Raw genomic sequence first — 14,383 nt, 5'->3', positions numbered from 1 at the left:
TTTCAGGCCACACACTCAAGCCAGCGGTGGCTGCAATCTCTTCTGCTCATAGCAGATTAAACGTGGACCACGAAGCCATCAACAGGACGTTTGTGTCCCTCTTTTGAGCCCCCTCTGCCCACTTTGGACAGTCAGAATCCGGCTCTCCAGCAGTGGATGGAGGTATCGCTCCCCCCCAAATAAAAGCAAAGCACCAGCTGGTAATGCTGTACTCACAATACCATACTCCACAGACTATGTGACTTTATTCACAAATATGATTTTTACAGAGGTAGAACAAAATACTTTGTATCATATATATATATTTTTAAACTATATAAAGAATATAATAGAATGACAAGAAAGAAAAGATTGTAAACAGAACAATATTATGCCATCAAATACAGTACAAACAGCATGCAAGAACAACTTCAAATGAAATCTTGCTGGTGTAACTTTATTTTATTCCTAATGCGGTAAGTGAAGAGTAGCAAAGAGTCATGCTCTAATTGGATTGAGTATGCCACAGCTCTGTAATTTTGCTTTAATTTTTTTTCTTTTACAATAAACCAACAGGATAGCTTTCTTTTCACTGTAGTGGGGAATGCTTTTGTAATGCCCAATGTAATCTTAACAGAAAAATATAATAACGAAATCTACAAAGTGTACTCTCATTTAAAAAGCAAAACCATAGAAACTGTACAGTTTTAAAAAGCGAATTATCTCGACTGCTTCTTAAGAGAATTTTCTAAACAAAGAATAAAATATGCAGAATAAAAATTAGGAGAGCTATTGTTCTGTAACAAAGCTAATCAAATACTTGTTTTCTATTCCAATAAACAGTTTTCTTAATTAATGAGTGTTCTGGAAATTATGAAGTGGGCTGGGTTTTATTAATGTTCCACTTGACTAATAAAGCATGAACTCCTTATAGGTACTATAGCTGTCATTTCTCTGGGGATGGATGGAGATTGGTTCTGCATGCATGCTAGAGACAGGAACAAGGTTTAATCATTGGTGTCGATTTAAAAAATATTTTAAATGTTTTAAATGTTTAGTAGCATCTATAAAAATAATCTTGCTTGTTTTGCTGCTGGATTTAGATTTGGATATGGGATTTTCTGCTGAAATTCATTCTTAGCCCTCACAATTGCCAGGGACTTCCACTGGATGTTACCTGGGCTGCACCAGGTCCCACAGATGATGGTCAAGAGCAACAGTTAGAGCTCACACCTGAAATACATGGAGCCAACAGCAAAACTGGATCCGGGCTGTCCTGCCTCTCCAAATCCTGGCCCACATGATGGGAAAGGTGACTGTGCTGTTATTCCTGTAACTGTCAATGCTGGTGACAACCGCCTCTCCATCTCTCATGTCTGCAGCCACTAGGACTCTGTGAGTGTGGAGTCTGGTCCAGTCACTGCTTGGGGCCACACTCGCCCCTCTGCCTTGGGGATAAAAGGGTTTTCTTCCCTCTGCCACAGGTTTTGACCAGCAAGGAAGGAAACTCAGACCTAGGGTTAAATCACCCTCCTGCACCTTCCCACTTAAATGTAATTTAAAGATTCAACCACACAAACAGCACCTGTAGATTCAATCTGTCTTCATCAAGGCCATGAGGATGGTCGATATTAAACACAGGCTGTTTACGGCTACATGTCAGGTACCAGCCAAAGCTTCAATTGCAATCAGTTTACTAAAGATCAAGTAGAACATTGAACAGAGAAGGACCGTGGGTCTCATTTGACTCTGGGCTGTTGGCTGATCCTGGCTCAACTGAGTCTGCCAGTGAACATGAGGCAGGTCCCACATCCAGCACCAGTGCCTGGGGGTGGCCTGAACAACATCCTCCGCCAGATCACAAGGATTAAGTTAACTGCAGTGAAATCCATCTCTGTGGCTTCATCCATGGCTTTGGTATCTTCTAGGGAAATGGATTGTCAAACCCCTCTGGATTGCCCTGGTGCAACTGAAACCTGCATTTACTAATAGACCTTGCAGCAAATTATCAGTCCCAGAAGCAGGGAATTTACTGAGAGGTGTGAACCTGTGCTACCTGCACAGACAAAATACTCTGCGTGATAGTTTACAGTCAGCAGAATAAGCCTGGCACCTCTTTGTGGAAGAACTGTACAAAACACAGCTGAAGTAACAGGATTGTCAATGACATTCAGTGGGAGATACTCTAACCCTCTGAGTAAGACTGCATCTTTCTGTTGTGTAAACTGGTCTGCAAGTATGAATAAAACAACACATCCCTGCCCCATTAGCCTTGGGAAGATGAATGCCCTCTAGTCTACGCTAAATAAACTCCAAGGCATGAAGACCAATATTTAAGTCTTACACTCAGCTGCTTGTGAATTAGTAGGGATGACACTGAAATTGCTATTATGAAATGCAAATATTTGCAAAAGAACAATTAAAAAAATATTCCTGGAGTGCAAACGAAAGGCTTGTCAGCCATGTTTGTGGTATGCACAGGGACAGTCAGGAGGCGAACGCTAATGAATCCCAGGGCAGAAATCTGTGCTAAAAACCCATTATCCCATTGGCAGTGGGTAATGGCACAGCATCTTGCACTGGGAAATTATTCTGCCCGATAATTGGAGGGCTTGGCTTAGGATGCTCTAATTTTGAGTCTTTGGACAGTTTGTCTGGATATAACTACCTGTATTTTCAGAAAGCTGCAGTACATGGCTCACAGTAAATCTACTTCAAACACTTGCTGATACTGTTCAAACTGATCTCATCTGCCCTGATCTGCAATTTTGTGTTAGCTGAAGTAATAAAAGAGTCCTGTTAAACCTAAATTATCAAATGAAAAAGGCAATTTTCTCATTCATACTCCATTAGTTTTTTTAGTTATTGCTAGGAAAGCTCTAAAATGCTTAGGTCATAAAATAAACATGTGGCTTAATGTACAGTATGTGTACTTAAGAGGATGATGGCATCTGCAGTAACTGCTCTGTACTGCTATAGTAATGGAATGTACCAATTAAGCAACAGCACATATCAAGTAAAGCATACAAAAATGTATGGCAAAAAGCAACAAGCCTTCTGCCTTTTTTTTTTTTTAAATAACTCTTTAATAGCTGAAAAGAATAAATCACCAATATCCACACCTACAACACAAAACTGCAACATGGTTGTTCTTGATAGATGGCTGTTGCCCCTGTGCCATCAAAATTATGCAATATTGTAACTTTAACTTTTCACTGATTAGAAGTTTATAAAAGCTTCCCTCTCCTAAATTAAATTCAATGATAGATCTTCCAGTGTTGAAGTCATACAGTTAGCCTAATACAGCTTCAAGCACACAACACTGTTAAGATTTTGGGAGAAAAGCACCCCAAATTCTTAAATCACAGAGATGTAGGATAACATATGAAAAAGCATCCAAGTATTCACTTTTGAAAATGAAATCAAGAACCTAGATCACTTAGGTACCTTTGACAAATTTACTCTCAGGCCCTTCATTCAAACTTATCAGAGTACTTTCTATCAGTAATATCAGTTCCTTTGGTAGTGTACCACAACTAAACCTGTGAATTCACATAGGCAAGATAGCATAACGAAACCATTACTTTGTAACAGCAGGCATTAGGATTTTGAGAACACAAGAATTTCTGAAATTCAGCCTGTGTGCTTCTTTATCCCTCGATGGTTAGTTAAAACAGGTATCATTCAGAACAAGGAGCGAGCAGAACCTCTGCAGAAAGGTGCAACGAACATCTGGATCAGACAAACTCGATGAGAATCACAAAATGCTGATTGGAGATTTCTCCCTCAAGCCAGGTTTTTTACAGAAATAGATTTTCCCGGCTAAAAAGGATGGCACAGCACAGTTTTACAGAGGGAAATGCAAAAAAATATAAAGAGGAGAGTCTCATTTTCTTCCTCAGTCATCCCATAAAATCAACAATCTGTTTCCACAATGGCTCCGGACATTTACCTGACGCTGACAGGGTCTTTCCCCATCACCCGAGGTGACTCTACGCTCCCCTTGTCCGTGCTGCCAGGGGTAGGTAACGCTCAGAGTTGTTGCGCTCGTTATCTCCTGGCTTCCCATTAATGTGACCAACTTGTTCTCCCCAGTTGCAACAACCGTGCAGGCCTGTTTACTTATAGTTCAGATTTTCTTCTATTCATGGCACAAAGCTGAAAAGTAAACAACAGTTAAGAACACATTTGCTTGCCAAAGCCCAGCATGAGAAGGTGCGAGCTTTCTTTGCCAGAGCCGGGGCGCGTGTTTATGCACACCCTCAGCACTGCTTCAGGATCTTGCTTGGCATTGTAAAGGAATGATCATCATCCTCTTCAGCCCCTCCAGTCTTAGTCAGTCTTTGCGAAGTTACAAAATATAACAGAGCATTGTTTTCTGATACTATATTGACTGCACTAATTACCCACAATACTGTATATTTGCTATTAAGAACATGGATGTGTGCTTTGAAAGTGACATTCAGGGCTTTGAGGATGTGAAAGGAATTGTTCTGTCACTTAATCCGAGGCTTCAATGTACTTTAAAAAATTTGTTTAAAACCCCAAAAAAACAGAATACACATTTTAACTGTTGAACTTTTACCAGCTAAAGGAGTTTGTAAGGACCCTATCACTATGTGGTTACAACAGAAGATACACAGTTAAGGTCAGGTCACGGTTTCCAAGAACATTCACAGGGACTGAGGATGAGGAAAACGAGGGACGGATCCTGCGGGAACCTTCGGGAGCCTGAGTTGCTCGCTCACTGGGGAAGTGCTTTGAGTATTGCATTCACTTCCTCTGCAACCGCTGTCAGAGCAAACTCAAACTGCTCCTGCGGAGAGAACAAACACATACTCTGAATAATAAAACAAAGCACTTTCAAAAGCCTGGTTCAGCGTATTTTGCAGCCGAGCATCCTCAAGACATTGTTAAAAATATGAATATGCAGGATGAACTGTGCACTGCAACGGAAAGGAACAAAATGTTCTGGGATTATTGATGCCATATAACATGGCTGACAGCATCTTGAAGCTGGAGTCATTTTAATGGAGAAAAATGTTGGTAGCAGAAACTAAGCTATTGGGACACAATGATGTATTGCAATTGCGTGGTCAGAAGGGTTTGTGAGTATTTGATCATCAGCCATTTCCTTCTGACACAGAGATGGAAAGTCGTTAACATAATTGAGATATGGAATAGGTGAGATGCTGCAAAGCAGAGCCTTTGGCTTTTCTCAGGACTCTGTCTAGTTGAAGTCAGCTCCCCACCTTGCGTCTATTATATAAAACAATATCTGCTCTTTGGTTTACCTGTTATTGTTCTTTTTCAGTCTCCCTTTTTAACAGCTCCTCTGCACCCACAAACTAACGATGTTTAGACCACTCCTATTTACGAAATACTTGGCAAGGTTTTCCTCTGCTATTAATTTACTGTAAGCACAAACCCTAAAATTACTAACGGGGTTCTGAGCTGGGTTGGCAGAAGTGTGAAGGACAGACATCAACGGCCACATCATCTAAGTGCAACCCTAATACACTCCTAAACTGTCTAGTCCTACAGAAGGACAAAGGAGCCTTACTTTCTCAAGGTTAACAGGTATTGTTTTTTTCTAACCAAGTAATTTTATTCAGAAATTTACCTTATTGAAATATCTGACAGTATGATTTGGTGTTTGCAACTCTTCAGATGAAAAAAGAAATGTGGGCAGTTTACTCAGAATATAGGCAAATCAAGGATACCAGACAGTAACTGTGCAGAAGTTTCTGGATTTTCTAGAAGTATTCCAGTGGTTTAAGTCAGCCAGGATCAAGAGATGCTGAAGAACCAGCTTTAAGAACGGAAGCCTGGGATACACCCTGCAGTGTCCTGAGGTCAGTGCTGGGACACCATCTGTGTCTCCAATTAGGAAACTGGTGGTCCGGTAGGTACCTCCAGCCTTGGTACTGCCAGGTTGGTGCTGCCAGGGGCAGCTGAAGGGATGCAGGTACGTACACAGCAGTGGTGGATGGCCTGAAAGGTGATTACTGGACTAATAGCATTGATTTTCCACAGTGCTTCAATTTACTGTGGAAATCTGAAAGAAGGATGAAAGCATGAACTACAGATGTACAACTCATATTTCAGACAGACGGCTGACTTTTGCTTCCTGCAATTCAGTGCCAGTCTTCTCTGCTCTGTTTTAGCCCACTGCAGAGTCATCTCCCATGCGGAGAGGCCTCAGAGAGAAGCAATGATAGGCACAGCTCCTGAGCAGAAAAAGAACAAAACTCAGAATGATTTCTCGGAGACACTGACTTTCAAGAATTTTGGTGTCTGCCTGCTGCTGTCAAAGTGGCAGCCTTGTACGTTTGCTGGACTGCAGCCAAAAGTTTTTAATCAGACATCAATTCACCCTAAAGAGTAGGACTCATCCTCATTAGGCACAGAAAACGGTGTATATGCCTGCCTGTGCCTCCCTGCACTTTCTAAGGTCTCTGCAATTAAACAAAAGACTGGAAATGCTGGTGGCCACCCAGGAGCAGCAATTCTATTTTAACTGGAGCACACTGAATTTGTGAGAGGAGCTGCAGGGCAGTGGGTGCAGAGAGACTATTCATCTGGATATGCCATGCCACAACCAAACCTGGCACCTCAAAAAGCTTCAGGAAATTTGGGCTGAAGCAGAAGAAGTGCTCACCTCCAGGAAAAGGAGCCTTGTCAGGAAGAACCAGCAGCCGCTGGACCCCATCAATGCATCCCTGCAAGGGGAGAGACCTGTGGAGCTGCCTGGGCACGGTGGGAGACCCTCGTGCCCAGGAGAGGGACAAAGCGGGTGCTCCCAGGATGCCACCGCTCAGATGTGAGCGGGAGAGCTGGTCCCCGTCACTGCCAGACCTTGGAGCACAGGGAGCACCGCAATAGCAGAGGCTGATCTGAGCATGATGGGGCTGACACGGTGACGTGGCCAAGTTTCAGAGATGGACAGATCCCTCTTCCAAGATGTGGGTGTCAATTCAAAAGAAGGGAAGCTACCCAGCTTAATGAGTCTACCTAATACCTAATACTCTTCAGCTGAGTATTTTATAGTCAGGAAGAGCTTGTATGATACGGGACTATGATACTTTAATACTAGTTGAAAATAATGTATGTTACTCTAAAGTCATTCACTCAGCAAATCTGCCCTCTTGTTGGTCTGAGACGTGTTCACCTTATTGTTAAGAACTGGAGGCCGTTGACCTGCGAGTGCCTCCTCCCATCATGAGGGGTACCCCTTATGTGAGCTCTAGGCATCATTGCACCACCTGAGGAAAAGTGTCCGTCTCGCCTGAGGACCGTGGACCGATCAACATGAACTCCAAAGCTGGAGAGCAGTGAAGAGCACCACCTAACAATAGGCACGACACTCAATTACTGAGGCAAAAAAACTTGCAAAGCACCATCTTCACAGCCAGAGCTCAAAACTGACTGTGAAACGCTGCAGTAAAGCAGAGAGTAGAACAGACACAAGAGACGTGCGAGGACGTGGTCCTGCTGGGACCGCACAGCTGAGCGCTTCCTTGTCCTTCTTCTGCATAATGCGCCCGGGTGAAACTCAGATCGTGTAGCTCCCATTGATGTGCATCACCACCCTCCAAAGAAAAGACTTTACACACCTTCTGCTCCTTTCCATGAGAACAACCACAATTACATCAAATTAATTTCAATAATTTTCAAAGGAGCTCAGTTCGATGTTTTGTATGGCTACACTGCCATTCATGTATGCTATCTGCATATACAAGATCGACTGAAGATGAACTTAGACATCTAGCTCTGCCTAGAAAATAGAGCTGGAAGGTCATCTTGTGGTGTTAGTCCACCTATAATGTAGAGGTGATACGAATAGATTTAGAAAAAAAATAATAAGCTGTGTTTTATTAAGTCTACAAGTAAAAATTTCCAGGAAAACAAACTGAGTACATGTAGCGTATATCACACAATAAAGAATCTTAGCTAAATATTATAGAAATATATAGGAGAGAAAAAGAGAAATATATATTTTTCCCATCACAGAGAATATGCTTCTTCCTTCATCACTTTTCCCTCTCATATGTGGCATACCAGCTCTATTTTATGATTCCCTGCAAAATATCCCAAACCACAAACCCTCTATTACGCTTCTCAAAAATGCAGAATGTCGTTATGATAATTTCATTACCATTTATTACATACAGTGCTTTTCAACTAAAGATCCCTTCCAGAAGACAAAATGTTGCAAACAAATCTTTCACATGCTTATTGGAAATGTGGAGCGCTGCCTGCTGGAAACACAATGACAGTGCTGAAGCAAGTTGGTGTTTATTTTGCCTAGGGATATTCTGTAATTGGCATTTCTAACCTGACTTTTAATCCATTGTTTTAAATTACTCCAAGAGTCTGATATTCCTCATTTGTATTCAGTTGGGAAAGCAGAGGGTTTGTTTAAATCCATCAGAAAAATTCTCTGGGGATTGTGCATTGCTAGCATGTAACCAGATATTTATAATTTGCCAGACATTAGCTTGAATAAGTGATTTGTGTGGTTTTGAGAAAACGACAATGATGGAAGAAGGAGCAAGAGAAGAGATAAGCAATATCCTGAGAAAATTTTTCATCCTGGGGGAAACACAGGATACATTTTTTTTTCCGGAGCTCTTCCAGATAGATGTTTGGACGGGAAAAACATGTCTTGAGTAGTATTTTCATGAGACTTGGGTAACTATTTCTGAGCTAACTATGAGAAGTTGTTCGCATAACCTCAATCTTTGGTTTTGGAGCTGTGTTTTTTTCTTTTGTTGAAGGCAACAAGCTGTAATTTCTCTGCCCTAAAAGTGAAATTGGAATTAGAGCTCTATATTTCTATGGAGCTGCCATATATTTTGGTTGCATTTACAGAGTAGCTCAAGACTTGCATCTTCCCTCAGAGTAAATATATGTGACATTGGATACTGTGTGATATATGCCATTTTTTTTTCCCAGTCAGAATAATCAAAGCAGAAGAAAGATTTGTGCAATTTTATGTCTGACTTGCAGATAAAGATTAGTTAGCTTTGACTAGCTCATCTTTATTTTTCATGCACTTAATTGGTAAATAATAATTAACATCCCCCCAGCTGTTATCCAGCACCACTTCTCCTAGTATCAGTGGGAAGACAAAATGATTAGGAAGAGATTCAAGAAAAGTTATGAACCAATGAATCCTGCAAGATACATTTATTTCACCTTAGATCCTCAGCAATTTCAAGCCCGTACATGTTGCAGACTTTCCTATCAGTTCCAGCCTGGCCGAGACAGAGTGTTGTCATGTTGCTCGTTACTCTGTTTGGGGCTGTAATTCTCATTCAATATTTCACAATGTCATATACAGATTTATTTGGTCTCCATGCCATGAATGAGTTTCTTTATTGCCATATTTGCAGCTCTTAACTTGCAGCAAATACCCCAAAATATCATTCCATACATCACTGAAATTGTTAATAATAGAAAGTTTCATTTCTAATTTAAAAGGCACTACCATCACACCATCAGCTATCTTTAAAAATTTTACATTGTGGAAAAATGTCAGCTGACAGGAATTATAGAGTAAGATGTTCAACTCAGCAAAGGGTACAAATACAGTCACCATGCTATGTCCATAAGGGACATGGCTTTAGTCACAATGCAAATGCTTCCATTCAAGATACTAAAAATGACTCAATTTCCTACAAAACGGTATTTCCTTTCATTCAAAAACTCTTTTGTTTTTTTTCCAGAAACAAATCAAAAGGAGCAGTTACATTTTCTTTAATGAACTAAAGCTTTTTCACACAATATTACATGCACAGTTAAGCACAGATACTCTAAGAAAATAATCCATATTTCAGGATGAAAGCAAGAACAGTCTTTCAAATGCACATTTTCTTTAGTAGGCTATAGAATGTCATCTTGACTGTCCTTCATATATGGTAATCAAGATAGATGTTGGAGATGTTACAAGAAAGAACAGTAGACACCAAAGAAAGTAGCCTGGATAAATCTTCAGCATAAATAAACCTCAGTTGGTAGGGAGCCAAACAGAGTAATCAGCAAGCGACCTGCGTTAAATTAGGTCATAGCCTCTCTCTTCTGTCATGAAAACAACTACTGTGAAAGACCTTTAACGTATTTAAAATCCCAGTGGATTTATTGACAGTACCTTTGTCTGGACCATGCCTGGTCTCTGGTCCCTCAAGTGCTCCAGGGTAGCAGCAATATCAATCTCTTTAGCACCTGCAACAAACCACAAATTGGGCTGAGTTCAGAGCACAAGATAATCCATGCTGCATCTGTCAATCTCTTGCTATCGGGTTCCCTTTGGGCTAACAGTCCAATTGAAAATTATTACATCCATCTCTCAGCAGACTTGGCAGGCAGCTGCAATTTTTGTGTTCATATAGAAAAAAATAAGAGGTTGGGGCAGCTTTTATTAGCATTAATTCAAGAAAAGCCAGAGAAAACCAAATTCTTAAAAATGCTTCTGTACCTAGAGCAAAATATATTTTCAGAACCTAAGGGTCCATTGGGACAATGCCACCGAGTGCCCCTTTGTCACTTCTAGGAGCACGCACTGAATTAAGAGCCTGAACCACACAAAGATCTATGCTGTTAAAACAAGGTTTGGGTAAACTTTTGCCACCCACAGCTGAGATCCAGAAACCCTGTCCGTGGCTTCCTAGTTCAGGACATGCCAGACCGTCGCGCTGGGTGATCACTGTTTGAGCCGGCAAATCTGTGGTATTTTCTTTAGGTTACAGCTGGGGTGTCTGGACACGGTTGCTGTGGAGTGATTGGCAGCACTAGGATGCAGGAAATTGGCACGCAGAGCCTCACTGCTGCGGGGACGGGCTCCCTGCCGCAGGGCAAACGGAGAGGCTTTCTTTTCAAACATGATATACAGAGAGGAAAGCAAGTCCTTGTGCCTCTCACCTTTCTTATAATAACCCAGAGCCTGGAGAACTGAAGGGGAGAGGGAGACACCCATTTCCTCCTCAATTTCCTCAAGTTTAAGATGTTTCAAGACACCCTCCCCGTTTTCCTTAAGTACCTGACCAGACACATGTTTTTTGAGGGGACCAAGAGAAAAATCAGGATTTTGTTCCCTCCGGTGTGAGCTCCAAGAGTAGACGCCTGGCTGGAAATCCTTTGAGCTGAGAAGTTCAGCTCCAGAATTTGTCTCTCTCACATCTGTCCCATTCTGCATCTTGTAGGAACATCACACGGCACCAAAGCATCAGGCAGATGGACAGAGGGTCACCCTAGCCCATGTGTAGGTGCCTTATCTCCACTTCCCTGTCCCCTACTGCTCTGGTCGTCCATGCATTCTCCTAGGGCAGATGTGGGTCTGTAGCCTCTGAAGCTTAGGAAGATGCTGACCCCAGGTCTCCCCCATCGTGTACTTATGCTTTCATCCTTAGATAGTTTATCAAGGACAGGGATCAGCTAACACTCTGAAATCTGCTCCACTTTGAAGAATGCTCAATGGTGTGCTCTGAAGAGGATCGTGGCCTTTCGATGTACAATTGTACAATTTGTTTCCCAGTGCCTGACCCTAGGAATCTCCTGGTCTGTGCCAATTCGGGACTTCCTTCTGGAGGCATTTAAGTCTCTCCAACTATTCACAGGGGTCTCAGTGCCTAACTTTGGGGTCATGCAGCTAAAGTGTTGCTGTTGGAATAGCTTGGTTCCCAGGACTAGATTTGCAGGATTGAGTCAATGCATACCACTATTTCTACAACTCTTGCAATTTTAGGGCTTAACTCTAACTGTAATTAGGCTCATGTCAATGTAAACATTATGCACCTCCTCATTTACCCAACTCAACTTTGTAATTCAATACTATATTTCCAAAAATCCAGAAGAGCAACTAAAAGTAAATGATTTAATTTGGTTTCCTTTGACAGAAGACATGAGAACATATTTTAAAATAACATCAGCTCCAGAATAATAACCAATTTGCAATATTTCATATTGATGAAAATACGTTCTTCAGCTGTTTTCAGAAATGGAATGAATCCATTCAGTAAATATAACAGCGACAACTCAGGAAAGTTATCTGACAGATATTTTTGCTAATTACCACAGGTTGAGGCATTGTATGGTTTTTGTTTCTCCCCGACATGCTTTGTACAGGAATTCACAGGGAGAAGCTTTGAAAAAACCAGAAAGGTTTATTTTAAAATTAAAAAAAAACCCCAAGCTTCCTTACAATGGACAAAGCAATAAATACTCCCAGATGCTGTAAAGTCTGCTAACAGTGACAGTAATTATACCTTATGTGTGTTGCAGGTTTTGCAGTGGCTGTTCATCTGGAAAGCATCAGTAAAGGCACACTCTTTGTAAACCCTCGAACTGGTGTAATGTGGGAGCCCATGTCAGTGTTTAGTCTCACACATGCATGTGCAATTAGCTGGGATTTTTCCTGTTGCACCACAGATGTCCATGACAGCCAACCTCTGCGAGTACGGCACACGCTTTACGGATTTGCTCGTGGCCTCAATAGGTTACCAGGAATTAAAATGTAGCATCTTGGTTCAACATAAGAGGAATTATCTCTTTCATAAATTAAGATATGAGAAAAACTTTAGACACTGACATGGATGAGGTTAAGCACAGTCCTGAGCCACCCTTCGAGATGTGCTGAGAGGATGAACCCAGAGATGCTTCCAATGGAGATGGTGGGCTCCAGTGCCATGGGGCTTCCCCATGGCTGCGAACCATTATGTCCCACCTCCAGTAAAGGATGCTCTTTATTTGAAAATGCTCTAGCCTCAGGACAAAAAAGGGGAATGGTTCATGACAAGACTTAATAACACTCTTTAATGGCCAGATGGGCTTCTGAGCTTACGTTTGAAAGAGTTAATTCTCCATTGCTGTGATGCAGATTGCAGGCATTTACTAGGGAACTGATGCTTGCTTTTTTATCATCATCAACGGAATGACATGCCTAATAGTATGAACAATGCCTGATTATAAAATTCTGATTTAGCAAAACACCAAAGCATATGCTTGCACTGGAACACAAGAATAATCCTGGTGGGCCAGTGTGCTTACTGGGAAGCTTGTGTTTCGTCAGTACAAGTCCCTGAAACATCAGTTTTTACTGATTAGTGTCCCCCAGCCCATGGGCTGTGATCAGCATTTCTGATGTTCTTAGTCATAGGTGACTTTTAGTTAGGAAAAGAAGACCAAAGTGTGATTTTGCCAAAAAGCAAGTGTCTTGTTCAGAGGTTGGGAGTTAGAGGTGAGGGAGAGCAGAGGCAGAGATTGGTTTGCTACCCCCTTTTTTACCATCTCTTAACGTCTCTGGTACTACAGTGATGGGAACCACCTAAGTGCTTAGAAAGCTTGATCAACAAAAGTTAGTGTTGCAAAGACAGGCAGCTGTTTTGGAAGAAAAATACCACGGAAGAAAATTCCCAGGAAACAGGATGAAATCAATGACACAGGAAAAAGCCAGCGCGACTTGTTTTCTCTCTACGTGAGCAAACCTCTCTTCCTCCCCCTCATCCACCGCTACATGTTCTGCATCTATTCACTTATTGTGCTTAAAACAAATAGCTTTAAATATATATTGCTAGTCCACTATTAAATCTCATTTTGTGATGAGGGCTTTTTTCCTATTCAAACTTAGACTCGATTGTTGTTATATCATGTCAATTCAGCTCGCTTCCCCCGACGTGCGCGATGATAGTCTGTAGAAAGTTCTCTGGTGACCAAGACAGACAAAGGAAGAGATTTTCCAGGCACAAAGGGAGGTCTGAACCCAACCTGCTTTCACAGGTGAGAGGAGCTCAGTGTTTAACTGCAGTTTAACTTTCAGCTCTCTTTGGAATGTATTTGGTTGAAATCTGACACAAATTCAACATATTTCTTTTTGCCATGCTGACGCTTTCTCTTAAATCTCAGAGCACAACAGTATGGCATGACATTTCATTTATGTTTTAGAGCCATTTTGGGGGACAAAAACCACAGCATATGCTACACAACACTGGGAGAGAGGGATATTGCATCCAAGGACATTAGGGTCAAATCATGCTCTTACTGAGATAGCTGCAAAATATCCACACACTGCTAAGGTATTTTAAACATCACTTATCTGGAAAATCCACATACAAACTTAATTTGATGCAGTGGTTTACAGTAAAAGTTGGAAGAATTTGATCCACTGATTCCAAAGATATCTCGTTATTGGAAGTGTTTTGCTCAGGCTACTCAGCCATGAAGTCCAGTAAGAGACGGAGATGTCAATTTATTGTTGTACAGTAAATAATCTAGAGGGTTAAAAATACTAGGCTGGAGAGCACTGACAATTGGAAAACACAAAGTATGTCAAAAAGGTATAGATCTTTTTTCCCCACCAATATGTATTTGCTTAACAGTGCTGTTGGTTTCAGAAAATAAAGAGGGG

At 41.4% G+C, this 14,383-nt stretch overlaps 1 protein-coding gene across 1 annotated transcript in view; it reads right to left on the bottom strand.

Moving 5' to 3' along the window:
• Positions 1–204: 204 nt before the first annotated feature.
• PTPRN2 (protein tyrosine phosphatase receptor type N2) overlaps positions 205–14,383 on the bottom strand; it is a 651,416-nt gene continuing 637,237 nt past the window's right edge. Inside the window, 2 exon segments of the mRNA XM_065830742.2 lie at positions 205–4,795; positions 10,133–10,206. Coding sequence (XP_065686814.1) covers positions 4,724–4,795; positions 10,133–10,206 — 146 coding nt within the window. The 3' untranslated portion in view covers positions 205–4,723.

This window comes from Patagioenas fasciata, chromosome 2 (assembly GCF_037038585.1).
Source record: "Patagioenas fasciata isolate bPatFas1 chromosome 2, bPatFas1.hap1, whole genome shotgun sequence".
Lineage (NCBI taxonomy): Eukaryota > Metazoa > Chordata > Aves > Columbiformes > Columbidae > Patagioenas > Patagioenas fasciata.
Note: the sequence above shows the minus strand (reverse complement) of the source record. Positions and strands in the feature narration are given on the sequence as shown.